Source organism: Passer montanus, unplaced genomic scaffold (genome assembly GCF_014805655.1).
Source record: "Passer montanus isolate IOZ18808 unplaced genomic scaffold, ASM1480565v1 scaffold21, whole genome shotgun sequence".
Taxonomy (NCBI): Eukaryota; Metazoa; Chordata; class Aves; order Passeriformes; family Passeridae; genus Passer; species Passer montanus.
Genome location: NW_024366703.1, coordinates 3,066,495 through 3,085,534, shown reverse-complemented (window position 1 = coordinate 3,085,534; position 19,040 = coordinate 3,066,495). Strand labels below are relative to the sequence as shown.

At 39.2% G+C, this 19,040-nt stretch overlaps 1 protein-coding gene across 5 annotated transcripts in view; it reads left to right on the top strand.

Annotated features, from left to right (window-relative positions):
- The first annotated feature begins 3,020 nt into the window (after positions 1-3,020).
- The window catches only part of HTR7 (5-hydroxytryptamine receptor 7), a 29,647-nt gene continuing 13,627 nt past the window's right edge, over positions 3,021-19,040 (top strand). For all 5 annotated transcript variants that reach the window (XR_005627420.1, XM_039708723.1, XM_039708720.1 and 2 more), the window contains exon 1: positions 3,021-3,778. Coding sequence is in view for 4 of the 5 variants with exons in the window: in XM_039708723.1 (XP_039564657.1) it covers positions 3,252-3,778 (527 nt within the window). In the remaining variant the exon portion in view is untranslated. The remainder of the gene's footprint in view (positions 3,779-19,040) is intronic.

Sequence of the window (19,040 nt, the reverse complement as noted above, 5' to 3'; positions counted from 1 at the left end):
GGAAAAAATCAAAGTAAAAAGTTCTCTTGCCTTTTTTTTTCTTTTTATAATCTGATTTTTTTCTATACAACAATAATAAAATACCAAAGGTGAGATTTGCAAATAAAGTACATTATCAAATATTAACAAAATAATTTAACTTCCCTAAGTGCAGAAAGAAGGACTTAGCACAGAATTGAAAATATATGGAAATATTAAGATGCTTTTATGCATAGAGAGCCTAAATTACTCAAAGGACAGGATTTTACTAAGCCCAGCCAGAAAAATGATTTGATTATATTTTTTGAAGCCTAATGAAAGGTGAAAAAGTAGTTTATTGAGTAGAGAACAAATATCAGCTTGTTATTCTTGATAGCTAATTGTACATTTATTTCACTTCTGTATTCTGTCTGGAACAACATGTTAGAATTTTTTAATAGGATCTCTGAAGACAAAAGTGGGATGTACCCTTGGAAAGATGGAGTCCTACTTTCCTTTGTTGTTGTTTTAAGTGCCTGGAATAGATGTCATCTCATGGAGTGATGGGTTCTCTATGCTTTTCCAGACACTGGCCATGTGAAACCCTCTAAACCCTCATGGAAAGCACCTCACTGGATTCAGCCCAGCCTGGGAAACTGGAAGTTATTTTAGGTGTGTCCTAGTAAAAAGCTTTCAAGGAGTATATTTTAGAGAGGTGTCAGTTTCTTTGTCTTGCCAGGGTTTTTCACATCTTCTCTGCAATAGTACATAAATCCCTTTCTATAATGGTACCTAAGTTGATTTAAATTGCTTTGTTTCTTCAAAGGTAAGATTACAGCAGCAAATTCAAAGAGTGGTAACATGGCCTTTGAGAAGGAAAGAAATCAGGTGATTAACTTGGAATGAACTGTAAGGGAATTTAAGATACAGAACAAAAGGTTCAGTCCTACTTTTGGGTTGGAATGGGTAGGAGTGATCCCTACGCTACCAAATGATCCTGTGTATCATCCACTGAGAACATTTAGAGTCACATTCCAAAGGTGTATTGAAAAGCTGTCAAGAGGAATGACTGATTTAATGAACTGTGTTAACACATTTGCAGGAAGCACCAGATTATAATTTGCTCTGCCTTAGTGACATTTTAAGCAACTGAAAAATTGCTTTTACTGGGAGTATTAAACTGTACAATTTAATCAGCTTTTATGATAAGAATCTATTTTGAACAAAATTTACTAAGTTCCTAACTCCTTAGCTGCGCTTCAGACACTATTTTTGAAAAATGTCTAACAATAAGGAAACATTCTCTCTCCAAGTTTTGCATTAATGTTTCAACTTAGATATATCCTCACAATTTCTAAAGACCTTTTTCTTCCTAGTATTTGCTTAACTGAAGAGGACTAAATACTTTATTTATCACCTGGTGGGGTAACTCACCCAAAGCTCAACACATTTCGGGTGGTTAAACAGGGATTTTTATTTTGTGATTTTGTTGCTTTTATTGTGATTGGACACAATAAAGCAACTAACAAAGTGTGGGGAAACACTTGACTGAACAGGATAATGCTTTCAGCTTGTAATGGTCAAGGAGCTGCCCAACAAGATTTCATCCTTATCATTGCTTATTTTATTATCTTAGTCAAATCAAGATGTGGGGTAGTAGGGAAGGGCAGCAACTGAACTACCAAACCCTGCATTTCTGACCACATTTCTGCCTGTGCTCAATCTGTGTTCTGTGAAACAAGTATGGAAGTCTCAGTTGCTATGTATTTGTGTTTCACTAGCCTGTAGGACTGTCAGTTAAGAGTTTTGGTTTTGTTTTTTCTCCCAATAACTGGATATTAATTAGGTTTGTCTTCAAAGCAGATTTTCAAGTCAGTATAATGTGCAACCATTATAATGGTTGCAGTCAGTATAATGTGCTCCTGCAGCCTTTCTTACTACTGAGCCACACAAACAGTTCTTCCCTGTCCCGTGCATACTTAAATAAAACTTTCTATGTTGTTGCAAGATCTCCCCTCATTTAAACCTCACGGTTATTGATGCATCTGGGACCAACACTTTTCATTCACTCTCCTTTTCTAGTTCACCTGGCTTCTGTCTCATGTTGACAATGTGAGGGACACTCAGCCTGTCCCGTGCATACTTAAATAAAACTTTCTATGTTGTTACAAGATCTCCCCTCATTTAAACCTCACGGTTATTGATGTTTATTGATGAGCAGGTGTTTCTTGGTTTTAGTCCTTACTGTCTGGCATGTTGATAAATCAAGGGGTGTGATCTTCTGCTGACAACTCACGATTCAAATAGTTAATTTTTACCCCACTCAGAGGCAAGAATAGGACTTAAAGAATTGAGAAAGCTAGTGAGTCCCAGAAATTGGCTTGTATCTAAGAGTCCAGGGAGCCTACAAGAAAAGCAGGTAATTCAAGCAACAAGAGTTTGTTGGTTTTAGCTTTACAGAAGGAATTACACATGCAGCACCGAGTAAATTCAAAACCAGGGTATAAAAATATGAATAAAAGAGAAAATATAGGCGGTGGCATTCACATCAACTTATTATGAAGAAGACCTGCAAGCTTGGATCCACAGAGGTGTGCTCACACACCCGGGACGTGCCGCAGGGCTGTGCCGGAGCCGGCAAAGCGAGGTGCTGGAGCCCCGCTCCGGCCGGGCCACCTCCGCCTGCGGCCGGCTCCGCGCCAGCCGCGGCACCCGCCCGCAGCGAGACCTGTGTACACACACACAGACACACACACACACACACACATATATATATATGTATACATATATATATGTGCAGGGGGTTCCCAGAGCGCCCCTCGCTTGGGGCGGCCGCGAAGAAGGAGAAGCCGCGGGAGGAACCGGCTCCCCGGCGTGCGGAGAAGGGGCGCACCGCCACCTGCAGCTCAGAGGGCAGGAGGGAGAGGGAGGCGGAGCGGTTCCCATCCCGTCGCCTGTCGCCCTCGGGAAGCAGCCGCGGGCGGCAGCGGGCGATGGGCGCGGGAGGGAGGGAGGGAGGGAGGGAGCGCAGCCACCGCCGCCCGCCCCTCTGCCCGCGGGCTGGGGGCCGTAGCGCCGTGCCCATAGCGCCGTGCCCACCCCGCGGCCACCCGGGATGCGCCGCGGGCGAGCCCGGCTGCCCCGGGGGAAGTTGAAGGCTGGGCCCCCACGGGCCGCTCGGCCGGCTGCGAGGGGGCGGGCGGCGCCGGGCGCCCGAGGAGGAGCCCGAGCATCCCGGCGCCGGGGACAGCCGGAGAACGGGCGGCGAGGCTCCATGGGCTGCTCACGCCAGCATGGTGCTCGCCCTCAACGGCAGCCACCTCTACGGTAACCTGCGGCCCCTGGTGCTGGAGGAGCCGCGGGCGCTGGGCGGCGGCAGGATGATCGCGGGCTCCTGGCCCCCGCGCAGCCTGGCGAAGCTCGGCCCGTCGCCCCCCCCGTCGGCGCTGCCCACGGCGAGCCCCCTCCCCGCCAACGACTCGCAGTGCGGGGAGCAGATCCTCAGCTACGGCAGCGCCGAGAAAGTTCTCATCGGGGCCGTGCTCTGCCTCATCACCCTGCTGACCATCGCCGGCAACTGCCTGGTGGTGATCTCCGTCTGCTTCGTGAAGAAGCTGCGGCAGCCCTCCAACTATCTCATCGTCTCGCTGGCCCTGGCCGATCTCTCGGTGGCCCTGGCCGTCATGCCCTTCGTCAGCGTCACCGACCTTATCGGCGGGGAGTGGATCTTCGGGCGCCTCTTCTGCAACGTCTTCATCGCCATGGATGTCATGTGCTGCACGGCCTCCATCATGACCCTCTGTGTGATAAGTATCGACAGGTGAGAGCGCCGAGCCCTGCCGCGGCCTCCCGCCGCTCCGGGGGACCGGCCGCGCCGCTGCCCGCAGCCCCGGCGCGGGGACCCGCGCTCAGCGGTCCGGCCAGCGCTCTGCTGCCTCCTCCTCCTCCGGGCCCCTTGGAAATGAGCCGTGCTCAGAGCAGGGAGCGAGGCGAGTGCCAGCCCGCAGCCTCTCTGCTCGAAGGAGCCGCCGGAGCACGGTGAGCTGCCGCCCCATGCCAGCCCGGCTGCCTGGCTGTCCCTCTGGGTAACTGCCTTGCTGCCCCCCGGGAGCCAGGGTGGCAAAGCCAAACCGGACCTAAACTATCAACGATTACCATGGCTCTATGCAAGTAAATAGGGCATTTCCAGCTGCTTTAAAATTTGGAACATATGTCTTTAAACTGCTTTATACCGCAGGTAGATTTGAGCTGATTCTTTCAAAGTGGCAGTGCAACCTCATTGGGTTCAGCAGAGTTTTACCAGACCAGAGAAGATGCAGTAATTATAGCCTCCTAAGGTTTTATCTTTATTCTAGGACAATCCCAGAATAGCTCAATTTAATTTCTGACAAATAATGTTTTGCTTGAAGGAAAAATTACTTTTAAACCTTTGCTTTTAAAAAATTTGCATCTGCTGTCTCAAAATCCAAGTTATGCTCATTGGCATTTAGCTTCTTGCAAAAGATACAGTCACTGGAGCAACAAGGAGGTGTGTACACACTGCAGAAGAATATCTTAGGTGTTCAGTTCTGATGGAAAGCCATACCAAAGAACCCACGTTTGCCTGTGTCAGTGCTCTGCAGAGGAAGGCTGACAGATTCCTTTTTTTCCATGCAGGTTCTATTCTAAAGTAAGTTGCAGCCTGTAGCTGTAGCTTCCCTTTTCCACAGCCCAAATTCCATTACAAGAGTTTTAACAGCTAGAAGGTAATTTTTCATTAAAACTTCACACAATTGAAAAGCCTTGTGACTCGATTTTAGAAGTAGTTTACCAACTCTATATCCAACAGCAGCCTTGACTGTTTACTTCAGAAAGTTTTAAGAAAAGCTCTGCATTAGGTTTCTGCAAAGCACTAATCTTTCGAAAGAGATTCCTACAGTAAATGGAAGTTGTTTCGTATCAGGAAGCATCACAGTTTGTGTTAATTTCAGAACTTTAATTCCTGTACAAGCATCCTCTACTTTAGTACTCTTTATTTTGTGACTTCTATATTGGCCAGCAGTTATCTGAATGCTGCAAAGCATCTTGTGGCAATGAAATCCATATTCAGACTTTGACAGTATCAAACGATCTGTGTTCTTGGTGTTGGTTTGATTTTTTAAATTGCTGTTACATTGACATTTGCCTAATTTTAATTTATCTAAGTTGATTTTTAAACTTAATTCCTGTATTGCAAGAGAGTATTAATAGGCTTATCTACCTTCCCAATGTTATTCTCTGCATTTCTATTCTATTAGTAAGATAGGTGATTTCATTTTTACACTCTCTCCCCATTAACTATTTCTATTCTTTGATTGTTCTTATATCCATCTCTGAGCTCTCCATCTCCATTTCTACCAACCTTTTGAAAACAGGTCAACAAAATTAAGCTTTCTTAAGGATGTGTGGTGATTCACACTGTAGCACTGGGCTTTTGCTCTTTTCTATTTCTTAAGTTAACATTGGAGGTCACTGCTGTGTGCTGAACAGGGGCTTTGACTGAACTGGTCACATTGATGACTGCATCTCTTGTTCTCTCAGTTCTCTCTCCACTCCCCTCTCCTCCTAAAATACTAACAAGAGATATATCTTTGTATTGATAAAGAATATAACCTCTTGTAAATGGCTGATTTTCACCAGTTAGTGCTGATTTAAACTAGAATTATTCTCTTGTCTTTGTGTTCTCAGTTCTTTGACTGAATGTTTATTGAACACCATCTCTTCATAATTCATTATACTGTTGTCTACTACCTACTTGAAATTAAAATTCTGTGACTTATGATGCTTAACCTCTGTCACCCAAATCCATTATATAGTTGAGATAGTAGGTATCACAAATAAAAGGAGACAAGCCAGTACTTCATTAACAAAATGTCTCTACTACTCAGCAGTAAAGAATTAAAAAATCTCCATGATTTGTAATCCTATTTAAAAATAATTAATCTTATATTGCTGTAACACTGCTAAGCCAGGCCAAATATTAGTTTTGGATATTAAGAAATCTTTGAATAGTGCATATCTACAAAATATGCAAAGCAGGGAGGCAGTATGAAAAGCAAATGTGAATGATGAAATGTTGCCAGTGTAGCTTTGACGATAATGGTGCTGTCATATTGGCAGCTGTTCTTACATGTGTGTAGTTGGAAAATCCTTGAATGATCACTGAGGAAAATTTATCTCTGAAAACACATACCTCCAGTTTAAGTTTTGTTTGTGGTACAGGAGCTGCAAATCACAATGTATACAGTGCATAAGAGGGTCAGATCATTTTCACAAGGTCCATTTTTCCAAGGCTTTGGTGAAACCACTTCCATGTTTTCTGTTATGTAGGAGAAGAAGATTACCAGTGATACCTCCCTTACTAGTCTTACCATCCCAGGGCAGCTAATACAAATACAGGACTAGGAAATTTCAATCAGAAATTCCAGAAGCAGAGAATGTGAATGAGATTCACTGTCCTTCAAGTTGGCCACTATCCTCAGAGGCATTTAGATGTACTTAAATCTTGAAGATCCTGAGGTTACATGGGAGACATTTCTTTAGGAAACAGGGTTAAGACAGGACAAAGAAGGATTTTTGAAATATAATTAGGAATTGTGCTGTCACCTGTCTCTTTAGGGCACTATAGGAACCTTTTGTTGTGATCCAGTAACATCTCTCCTGAAGTAAAAGATGAGGCTGTTGCAAGCAGTGCAGAGAGAGCAAATAAATTGACTATTTAAAAATTTGTTGAATCTCTAGATTTTTCCTGAAGCAGATACAAGAATCAGGTATATAGTTGAAGGAATATTTCTATTGAAATAATCTTAAAGAACCAAATTTGTTGCAAACTGTTAGGCAGCATTTGTAAAGAGAATAATACCTTCTATTAAAACAAACAAGTTAGGAAAACAGAGGCTTTGAGGAGCTACCGAAAAGGATAAAATGAGTAAATTGAAAAGGCCTTTTGATTTGTTTCCCTTGCACAAATATGTGCTACTCATCTTATGCCACTGAGAGCCCTGAAATGCCAGCAGCTGGCAAGCCTATTGCTCACAGAGAGATTTTGCTGCACAGCCCTTAGTGGTAGATGTGGTTTTTAGCTGAATATATCAGCTTCTGAAAGAAGCATATTAGCATAGGGTATACAAATGGGCTGGTTTCATTCTGTTGGAAAACCTTGTATTTTTTCCTAGTTAGAAACACAAACCACTTCTTGTATGTTTTAAGTTTTTTCTATTCTAAGTTGTGCAAACTGTAAGGGTGCAAAGTAGATGTTAGTGTGCTATTATGTGGATATCTAACTTTGCACAGGGTGCACAAGGAAGCAGCTAGGTTGGAAATGTTGTTTGGTTATCCACAAAGATCTAAATTTGTGGAGATTTGGACTATTGTGCTTTTCCTCAGATAATATCTTCCCTTTTGTTCCACAACATAAAAACCCTCACAGATCTTTGTCAGGGGGATGTGAGATGAACATATATTTTGGGTATCTCTGTCTTATTTAAGCCCTCACTTTGGAGAAAGGCTATCTGCTTACAGGCATAACTAAAACAGATACATGATGGAGAGACAAAAGTATTTCTTCCTTTTCAAATTTTTTGAGGATTAAACAGGCAATGATACTCAGCCAATTATTACCTTTGCTATTCCCTCCATCTGTGATATGAGCATTAGCTCTGTAGTAGGAGCTACAGAGACTTTTGCAGGATAATTGAACAGAGTTGAATTCTTCTTTAAGAATTTCCTATTAGTGTTGGGATATTTTTTTCTTTTGCTCTTAAGGCTTTACTTTTCTGGTTCTGAATTAAATAGATTATATCACATCACAATTCCTTTATTTTCTTTACATTTAAGAGTGAGAAAACGTTAGGAGTAAATTATGAGGGATGGATACAAACCACATCTTAGTAGAGAATGAAAAAATAAAGGAAATTAATTGTGTTTGAACTGGTGGTGTTTTCATGCTGATTCATCATGCTGTTCTGACCCAAGATAGCTACAGAAATGCTGTTTTGGAGGGTATCCACAAGATAACTGCATAAGTAGCAATTTTTAATTCAATTTAAAAATAGTTTTTTGGCTTAGAAAGTGGTAAAGAAACGTAACTACTCAGATTCAGTTGAAGAATTATAACACTTTCTCCACACCCACACAAGTAATGAAACACTTTTTTGGGAACTTTTCCAGTCTGTATCTTGGCCAACAATTCACGAGTATTCCAGGCTTCCATTAAATTGATGAGGATTTAGAATTTCTATGCAAATAAGTGTGCCTTTTTGTTGATCTTGAGATTTTTATCTACAAGGATCAGTTCTCTTTCTCTGCCTGTGTTCTCACAATCCAAGTATGAGTACTTATGCTTTTCCTTAGAATGTGTCAGTCCCAAAAGTTCACTGGCTTCTTGAGTCCTCATTCCATGTCTAGGAATTGTGCAGACCTCGGATTTCCTCAGAGGAAGAATTTGGAACAAAATTTAAATAAAGATTTAAGCACTTTCAATAGAATCCAGATGTCTAAATACTACCTACATCCCAAGCTGATAATATGACCTGAAAACTGTTAGCAATTTGCTAAACCTAATGGTATAGCTTCCTATTTGGTATGAAGACTTTTTCTGCCTCAGTGCCATGGGTGGAAAAGGCAGCAGTCTGTTCTGCCAACCCTGCTCAGATCACTCACAAAATCTATGCAATAGATATGCAGAAATAGCTATGAAAAAAAACTCTCTGTAATATATTTTGGACCTAGAATAAGCTTAGACAGCCACCAGTAGTGCCACTCATGACATTTTTTTTAAAATATATATATTTTTACACAGAAATAACTGAGAAATGAGGAAAAACCTAAAAGGAACTCTAGGAAAAGTGTGTGATGAAGTTATTGCAGTTAAAGTCTATATTGCAGAAGAAAGTTTTGAGATCAGTAGAACAGCTAATTGCTAACAACAGCCACCCTCACAAGAGCCATTTTCTTCATTGTTTAGCCTGATAAACAACAGTATTCTTTTTGAGCCTATAAATAACTTGCCTAGCTTATGAAAGATACAGCATTAATAAACTAAAGTGAAAAAGAACAGATTTCGTCTTACTCCTTTCCATGTAGTTTTTCTAATGCAGTCTGTTTAAAGAATGTTCCTTAAGCTGATGTAGTTTCTTTTTTGCAGAGAATTTATTGCTGAAGACTTAGCAATCTCCATTTCATTATTTATGTGTAAAAAACCATACAATATAAATTTTGGTCCAAAATTCAGAGATGAAAAAGTTCAATTAGAAGTTGGATGCATTAAGCAGTATAAGGCTGTTCAATGTTTATCTGTCACTGAGAACCCACTCCAAAAGCATAATTTAATCTAGGGGGTTTTGCTGAATTACCATGATCCCATTTCTTTAGGTACCTTTCTGTGACATCCTTAGGTATTGTTTCCCGTGTCACAGGCACAGGAAAGAGATGCAGTAACTTACAGAGTAACCAGATTTTAGCCACAAGTCTTGCTTTATTATGTCTTTGCAGAGAAATTATGCTTCATAAGCGCACTGCCAGATGCACAATAAGCAGATGGGAATTAACAAATAAAAGATATTTTCTAAAGCAGATGGGCTGTTTTGTGAAACCTTGACACAGGAAAAAGGTTTTAACATCAAAACGAGTGGAAGTTTTGTCCTTTTGCAGAGGAAAAAGGCATAAGATCTGAAGTTTGCTGGGTGTGTCTTGTGTCTGCAGAGTAGATGTTGATAAAGTTTGGAAAGCTAAAAGATGTACAGGAAAAAAGATCTACGGATTGGTTATTCTCTTGCTGTTCTACACTGGGTGCATTTAGCAGCATTACTGCAAGGGAGTAACAAAGTGTGGAGATGCAAGATAACCCAGAGGTGGCAGTGCAGAGGGGACTGCAACTGGTAATTTATGAGGTGCATGAATGGGGACTTATAGCTCAGTGAATTTCAGGAGATTTGAGATTAAACCACATTTATCTGAATGCCTTTTCTTGAAACTGGATGTTGCATTTCCCCCCCCACATTTGAAACTATCTTCTGTTTGCTCCTACCAGGGTTTAAGACTGGATGAGTTTTCAGAAGTGATTTTGGGGTCTCTAATTCTTGGGGGTTCATCCAGACATTTCAAAGGAGCCTGATAAGTCAGAGGTAAGGGAACATTAATTCACATTTTTGCCAAGCAGGGCACTCTGGAGACATTTAAAAAGTGATTTCTTTCCTATCAAGGTAACAAAAGCGGTTTCTGTAAGGTTGGATTTCCTTCAAGATTCACAACAAAAATGCAGTTCTAGAAACACTTATCTTTGTTTTTGAAGGGAGCTTTCAAAAAAATATCCAAATATAATTTAAAAAATTGCAAATGCATATCATACTGGCATGATGTGTAGTGTAACCAATTACACTGGTATCAAAATATATTTTCTTAGTGTTTTTCTTGAACTGGATGAGTATCATAGAATGAAACATCAAAGCTTTTGTAGTTTTGTACACTGAAACAAGATTGCTATATCAGTAGTAGCATGCTCACACAAGAGTCTAGAAGAACAGAAAATAATCAGGGGATGTTTTCACTTTCCTGAATTAATTTTCTCTGAAAATTATTTCTAAAACTCCCTGAAAATTATATAACGTATCTTATTCCTTTTAGTAAGAAACAGTATTATATTTGATATTGTCGTTGAGTTTGAAATATTTAATTGGAAATATTTGTGGCAAATTTTGAAACTTGCTTCATCTGCAGTTGATAAGTGCATATGGCACTGTCTGTCAGCTACAAACACCTCTTTTTTTTTTTTCTCTCAATATATAACACACAGATCTGATCCTTCCTCTGTGGATCAGAAAGTCTAAAGAAAGCTGGCCATTGTAGGTCTTGTATGAAAATAAAGAGCTTTAGAAATAGTTGAGTCTGCTGAGGTGCAGCTGTCAGAAGAAAGACTGGGGAGCAAAATCCCAAATTGATATCTGCATGCCCAAATCACAAGTATCAGAAAACAGTACTCACTGCAGTTCTGTTCTAATGGTCACTGCTGTCTGTAAGGTGAGGATAATTTCTTTCACCTGGAAAGCTTACAAGTTTTAGTTTTTCTTGTTTTACTGGATAGCCAGCTATTTCTCAAGGATTGAATAGTATATATATATATATATCTATATATCTATATCTATATATATATATATTCCTATATATACTGAAAAGAGGCAAAAAACAGCTGAATTTTTAAAAATAATCTCTTACTGCAAATTTTCATTTTCATACATCCCAGGATTAAATATGTCATAGTGAAAATTTGTTTTTATTCTGTTTGAATAGAGCCAAATTAGACAGTGAGCATCATTGATTTTCTTTTTGTACCTTGCTTTTTATTCAAGGCTTTGTGTAGAAATCTAGATTATCTGATACATCTGTGTGGTTCTGTACATATTAGCATGTATGCAAATCTGGTGGTGATTCACTTCTGGCAATAAACATGGCTTTTGGGTAGTGCACAGACAAGAATGAATTCTCTAGTAGTGCAGAACAGAGATGTGCATGGAAATCAAATCAGTACTGAGCATATTCTTGCTGTCTATCCTGGCCTTTGTTATCAAATGGGAGCTAGCACAAGACACCATGGAAGGGGGTTTATTTCATCACTGATAGCTATTTCACTGCTAATTGTCATAATTGTTTAAAAACCAACCCAAAACACAAAGCCCAGAGGGATGTTACAAAAATAACTTTTAAGTTAAGGAAAACTGAGGTGAAGTCTATTCTTAGAGGTACATTGTGTCTTCAAGAGAAAATTGGCAGCAGAGTTTTTTTCCTGATGTATCAAGGAGAAGGGTGGGATTTTGGTACAGTTAAACACCTAAACCCAAGTTTTTTAGCTTGTAGAAGTTTAAAGTATAACCACAAGGAAAGTTTGTAATCTGACAAAATCCATTTTTTGTGTACAGTTCTTATGTCTCTTAAGGAGATTGTGGGAAGGGGAGGCAGACCCATATGAAAGGTAACAGTTTTCTCACATTGGAAATTATTTGCCCTGCAGGGTGTGGCAGGTTGAGAGGCAAGCAGCAGCTTGCCACATATTAGTAGTGGTGGAAAAACTGGTCAGGGACCAAGACAGAGTGGACAGAGCTTGTTGGATCTCAGACATTCACCAAGCTGAGTAAATTCAGAGCTGGCAGCAAAGGCTTGCCTGCAAGAACACTATTTTTGAGGCAGACTTATGTACAAAATTTTCCTTTTTCTTTTTTGGCTGAATACTCTCCAGTCTTTTAGGAAGAGATTGTAATTGGAGATCCAGGCAAACACATCATGAGGTCTCTTCCCAATAACCTGGCATGGAGCTGTGCCACCTTCACTGCCACTGAATAATGCTGATGCCTTGGTGGCATTCAAATCATAATTTCTTGTCAACCATATAAGTATCTGTAATCAGAAATATGGGCCTATTGCTGCTGCAAGTGAAATTGGGCCACCAATAAAGAACTTTAAGTGCCTTATTTGTAAACTGTTTGCTTTTCATGAGATGTGTTGGAGACTGGGGACAATGTATTTCAACATATGGTTTGCAGATCTCTAGAGAGGGCCACAAAAGGTATCTGCAAAAATTCCAAGTCTGTGGCAGCAGCGTCTGTTCACTAGAGGACTGTTCCCATGTGAGAAAATACAGGAATTTTTAAATCAAAGTAAAGAATAGTGCCCTAGAAGATTTACTCTGATAACAGGTGTTCATTCAGAAATTGTCAATCAGTGTAAATATGAGAAGGTAAAAATGGAAGGCATAAGTACAGATAACAGAGGTGTATGCTATTATCTAAACTTATTGCAGAATTTACAACCTGTCATCTTGAATATAAGCCATGAAAAGATGTTGTGATTGTCACAAAATATTTCAGATATAGAGTACAATTTGCCAGAATAATTTTCTGTAAGCAGTTCTCCATGTGGGTTGTTAAATTTTGTTTATTTTCCACAGAAATGGACATTTAGCAAATCATTGAAATATGAAATCCCTGAACAAAGAATTTGTTGTCTGGCCATAAATTACTTGGAAATATTTATACCCATGACCCAAAAGAGCTGCTGACAAGATGCAAAGCTTTCCTTTAATAGTCTATTAAGATGTTTTGATGCTAAAAGTGGTACAGCTTTGGCTCAAAAGACTTAACTTTTGAATTGTTATGTACTGCAGTTTCCTTTTTACCCTAAATATCTGCATTTGAAGATCCACTTCTTATCACAAGCAGTTTTAGCAACAATAGTGATTGTTGTGTCTCAAGAGTGTATTGTCCCATATGAAAAAACTATTTTTGCAAAATGAATATGGTCATTAACAGAACACAATATTGTTTTCTTTAAAAAATAACTGAAAATAAAATAGCACTGTGGACCATTTGTCTGTGAATTAAACAACACAAGAAGGAGCTCAACATTTCCAAAGCCTGTTATTTAACATAAAGCTTCTGCACTGCTACTGTTGAAATAAAGCGAGGACCTTGTCAAATTTCTCAAACACCTGCAGCTTGCAGGAAGCTACCTGAGATGTCCAGCTGTGCTGATTCAGCCCACACTGCTGCCAGCGTTCTGCTCCTAAATTAAAATGAATGTTTGAGATTTTCTGCCTGGCAATGAAGCAGTTATCATTGGAAGCTGTAGTCACAGTAATAAACTTTAGGTATTTTATTTTTTATCCTCACTGAGTTGATGTCACCATATCTCAGAAGAACCTTAGAGTTGCCAACTTGTTGCTGAGGAAAAAAAAAAGCAAAGGAAAGATATACTCACTGAGAGGTAGGAAGAAGGGCTGCTTTCTGCTGATCCCACTTGTGTGGTGAGCATCCTGTGTGGTGTAGCATCTGTAAAATGAATACAAAAGAGACTTCTGGGATCCTTGATAATCTTTACATCCTGCTAGCTTTAAAGGTTTGGAGGAGGAGATGATCTGTCATCAGCTGTGTTTCTGTTTTAGCATAAATGTGTAATTCTAAATTCTGAGGAACGTGAAAAGGTGTTGTGAAGGTATTGTGACCACACAATCACATACCGAGCTGGAAAATGGGTATTAGTGAAAAATCAATTTCTGAATCTGTCTTCAAATTTTGTCATTCTATATTGAAAGCCCAGGGGAAGAGAGCCAGAAACTCCTTCTTGACAAGAAAAAAGCAAGAGGTTCATTTTGTAGATTGGATATACTATATTTTCATGCCTGTGAAGTTGGTGGTAGCAGTTTGTGTTGAGCTGTGCTCTATATTTTAAAAATATTTAGTGTTGTAGATTTCACATGATTTTGAAAGAAAAATATGAAGGATGTTGCTGATAAAAAGAATACGCTGTAGTGGAAATTTGTTGTAGGCGGGCCTGTGTTCATCTAGACAGAGAGGACACACTGTCCTGGCTAATCTTTCCCCAGGTTTGCTGTCTAGTGATCTGTGAGCTTACTTGCAGCTGCCTTTACAAAGGCAGACCTGGTGACATCTTAAATGGGGAGTATGGACCCTTGGTGTTGGATTAAATGTTACTGGTGCCAGCTGAAAACAGTGTGGAATCTCAGCCTGGCAGGTCTGAGCAAGACCCACGAGATTCAAAGGTCATTAGAGTGGAGGATTTGTCAGCTAGAAAGAAGTAGTGTCCACTTGGCCATTACTTTCTTCATTCCAAAGGCTGCTGGCAAAAATGAATAAATATTATGACAAATGAAGGACTAAATACTGAGGTTGGGAAAGGCTGAACATAGAGTTTTATTGACTGCAGTTTGGGTTTTGCTGCAGTTACTTCTCATTACTACATCTTTCTCTCCTTTAACCTTCTCCTTCAGTTAAAGGTCACCTGGGGCTCTGTATTTAGGGATTCTGAATGACTGCAAAGGGAAGAAATAATCATAAAGTAATATTAAATTCCTGAAAATGTTCTATTTCCCCTTTATATAGGAGAGCTCAACCTGACCAATTTATTTATTGATAACTGAATTCCAAAATATTACTTAATGAGACATTTTGTGAGGAAAATGACAGCAGGCAGGAGAATTACACATGAAGGGAGAACTCAAGACTGGGTGTTTAAACATGCTGTAAGTGAATATGTTGGTTAAAATGAGTTCTAAGGAAATAAATGACATAGGGTTGAGAAGTGTGGTAGCTACAGTGAACTTTACATTCATTGGCATGAAAGATGATAAGACATGATAACCTCATTCTGTACCACATACTGAGCAGAAAATATACTGCTAAAATAGCAAGACATTACACAAAATCACTGTTTATATAAGTTACAGGGGAGGAATCACCTTATTAATGATAGGTCACTGAAGTAAAAGGTCTGTGAGCAGCAGTTTTCTAAAAGGTTCTTGAACTGTACACTCACAATTTGATCTAACCTCCTGCCTTCCTTCCTTGATAGCTTCCCCTCATGCTGAGCTCTCTCCAGCCCACAGCCTCTGTTCCAAAACTGGGTATGATTTTTCCTGTGTTAAGACTTATTCATACTAGGAAGAGAGAAATTATTTTCCAACTGTAGGGGAAGCAACTCCAGTGTGCATATTTAAAAACCAGCCAGATAAACACTATACAAGATGCTTCCTATATCCCAAAGATTTTGAAAGAATATTCTTGATGAAACCTGCTTTAGATTTGGGTTTTCCTGTGTATCTAAAGCACTTTATTGATACAGTTTGTTTTTTGTCAGGCGAAGTTTGGGCAAACAAGTAAAGCTTGAGGTCAACATTTATAATTTTCATGTACCGGATCCGGTGGAATACAGCAAAACTTCTGTATGATTAAAAAAAAAAAAAAATCATATCTGCCTTCAGGCCAATACAACTATGGACAAAACCAAAAATGTCCAAGTACTGATGGGGGTCTGCACTGAGGTTCACCCATAATGATTGTACAAGTGTTCCTTAGGGCTCTTGCAGAATTACTGTCATGAAGAAGCAAAGAGAAGAATTTGGACTTGGTCTTTCCAGCATTTCTCCTGTCTATTCATAGAGAGGAAAAGAAGAAGGGGGAGGAGGGAAGAAGTATTCTAGAGGGGGTTGTTTCTTAAGTGCTTTATCTGGAGACATTATGTTTAAACTGTTTGTATTCAAGGAAGGAAGAGAAGGGACGTAATATCAGGACACTGAAATAGCTATTCCCTGAGGATACTTTGTTTTAATATACTGGTATTAGCAGTTCAGTGGGCTGTGGTTTTTCTTTTCATTCATCACTTATACTATGGAAATTTCTGAAATGTTTAATTTAATTGTACTGAAGACATCAGTCATGATTTTCTAGTTAAAGTTGTGGGAGGCTTTCATTTTGAAACACTATTATAACTTTCAAAATAATTCCTTTTAAGCTGATGTTTAGTATCAATCCAAGCGTGACTCATGTAGTGAAGTTGGAGAAAATCACCTTAGCCATTTCTGCTTTATGGTAGTCATTGATTAAAAAACAAAAGACAGTTTTTCATGGCTCTGAAATCGAGCCTCCACACATTCTCTGACCATTCCCCTGGATGTGAGGGACAGGAGGGTTGAGATGGGGAGAATACAAAAGGAAAATTTTCCAGTTCCTATCTGGAAAATGTATTCCTTTCCATTTTTATTTTTGTTTATTCAGAAACTGCCTCTGCTGAAAAGAGTAGGGATTTCATCTGAGCTGGTGCTTCAAGAAACCAGACCTTTAAAGGGATCTTTACATCCCCTGTAACACTATTGAGCAAAATTTCAAGCCTCATCCTTCCCCTGTAGCTTTCGGCCTCTGCTGCTCCTCAGGCTCCCTGACAGCACCACCTCCCTCCAGTCATGCCACATCATTTATTCAGATCTATTTTCCCTTTTCAGAGTCACCCAGTTCTCCTCTAACATACAAAAAGCCATATGAGATAAAACCTCTTTCCTGGCATTTTCCAACCTATTTTCCTGCGTGTTCAATTGCAAATGAACATTGCATCACAACCAGACAGAAATAAACACGAATGCAATTCCTCTTTAATTCTTTTTCTAGAAAAGAGTTTTTCCTATCTTAGTCTCCCGGATAGTACCAGAAGGTTAAATATCTTCTCTGCCCTCTCAAAAAGAGGCCAGGCATGTTGTAATAACTTAATAAAATGAAATACTTCATCATACACACAAAGATAAAAATGAATGTAAAAACCCACGTAATTAGATACTCAGGTATAACAGTTGACATGATGCAAATGCACTGCATTTGTTTCTATGGGTCTACAATATTTTGGGATAATAAAAAGGGTCTCAATGTAGAATAAGTTGAAATGTGAATTGTGATAGAAATAGTGTTTTCTGATATAAATCCCCTTACTGAAGATAGCAAAAAACGGCCATTTTTGAAGATGTTTCAATTTTCCTTTTTCTTCCTGATTGATAAAATGACTTAACAACTATTCTGAATGATACCACAGGGTATGAACCTGGATTCACAAGCTTCTGCACTTGTGAAGCAGCTTGTGTGTACTATGATGAATTTCCTGAAGAAATTTTCAGTAAATTAGATATTTCTTAAAAAGCCTGAGAAGTCTTTCTCTAGGGAATATTCCTCAAATGTTACTTGTATGTATTGTAAATCATACTTTGTTCTACATTTTGATTAATATAACTTTTTACATAGAAAAAAAATTAGGAAAAACATTTTGACTCTCTTCTCACTCATTCCACAAAAATAAATATATCTGCATTAAATAAAGGATCTTGCAAATCTGGGAGGGGAGGGGGTGTGTTGTGTGTGTGAAAAGGCAGAAGTGAGTAGTATGTCCCTGACACAGTTTTTTTTCTTTTAGAAAAGCATGAAGTTATTTTTTATTTTCCCTCATCCTTCCACATTGTTGAACAGTGTAAAGAAAAATGATTCTTCCATTGTGTGACTTGCCTGGATTTGGAAAGCTTTTGAAGTGTTACAGATTATCTTTCAAGAAGTGGGGTGAAAAGCACTTTTGAGCTCTGTATATAATTAATCTTGTGGCACTCAGTAAGCAAATCACACTTGTATACAGGAAACAAGTGATGATGAAACCTAAAAAGCTGGAGTTCAGACATTTTTAAAAAATTTAAAAATAGTAAGTCTTCCATTACAGAATGAAACTTAATTCTAAATAATTTGTGTCCAAAACCTTTTCAGTTTTCAAATGTATCTGGTTTCTAGGAGGCTGGTGAAGGATTAAACAGGCTGAAATCCACCTCCCTCCTTATATCTCCTACATTAATATCACCCGTGATGGCAGAAAAAGGAAAATATACAGGTACAATTCTCTTCAAAGAGAGTTAATAAAAGCATTTAGTCTATAATTTAGAATATTTATAAGGGTAGTTGCAAAATATTGGGTAGGAAATACACATTATCTAACATTCAGGTAGTGTTGCAAGGTAAACATCAGCAACTACGTTTTGGGACTTTTCCTTCCAAGCAATGTATAATTTGCAGTGGAAAATGAAAGGCTAAAGAACTGGTTTGTCATGGAGCTGAGAACAAGATGTGACAGGTGATAAATGCTTTGACAGGCATGCAGGGTGAAAATGAAAGGCAAAGGGTGAGGGCAGGTGGAAGAAATTTGCCAAGGTCTGAAAATAAAGAGTAATATGGTTTCAGAATTACAAGTAAGGTAATAGAAATTGAGTGGAAAGATGTTACACGTGTTCTGGCAGGATGGGTGTTGTGTATTTCTTAGAAAGAGAACAGAATGCATCCCCCTGTCTATGGGGTGGATGTCTAACATTAGTAGGCAAAAATGAAGAAGGAAAAATACAGAGCTAACAGAGAAAGAGAAATGATACAGCAAGAAGGTGAAATAAAAATGAGTGAAATAAAAATGAGCTAAAATTAATAAGAAAAATATGAAGCTGTAAAGTTATACAATATGAAAGGAAGAAAGCCCAGGAAAGCACAGAGCAACTAAAAGAAATATATGAGAGGAGAAAGCAGCCTTCTACTATGCAAATTGCATTCCTTTAGAATGAAGTTATTTAATTTTGATTGACTTAATCCTCCCCCACTGCCAGGAAAGCCTACACTTCTTGAATTCATCAAAAATAACCCCCTACAACGATTTTTGAGAAAAAGAAAAATCAAGTCAGAACATTTACTATGTAGAATAAATTAAATATGTGCCCA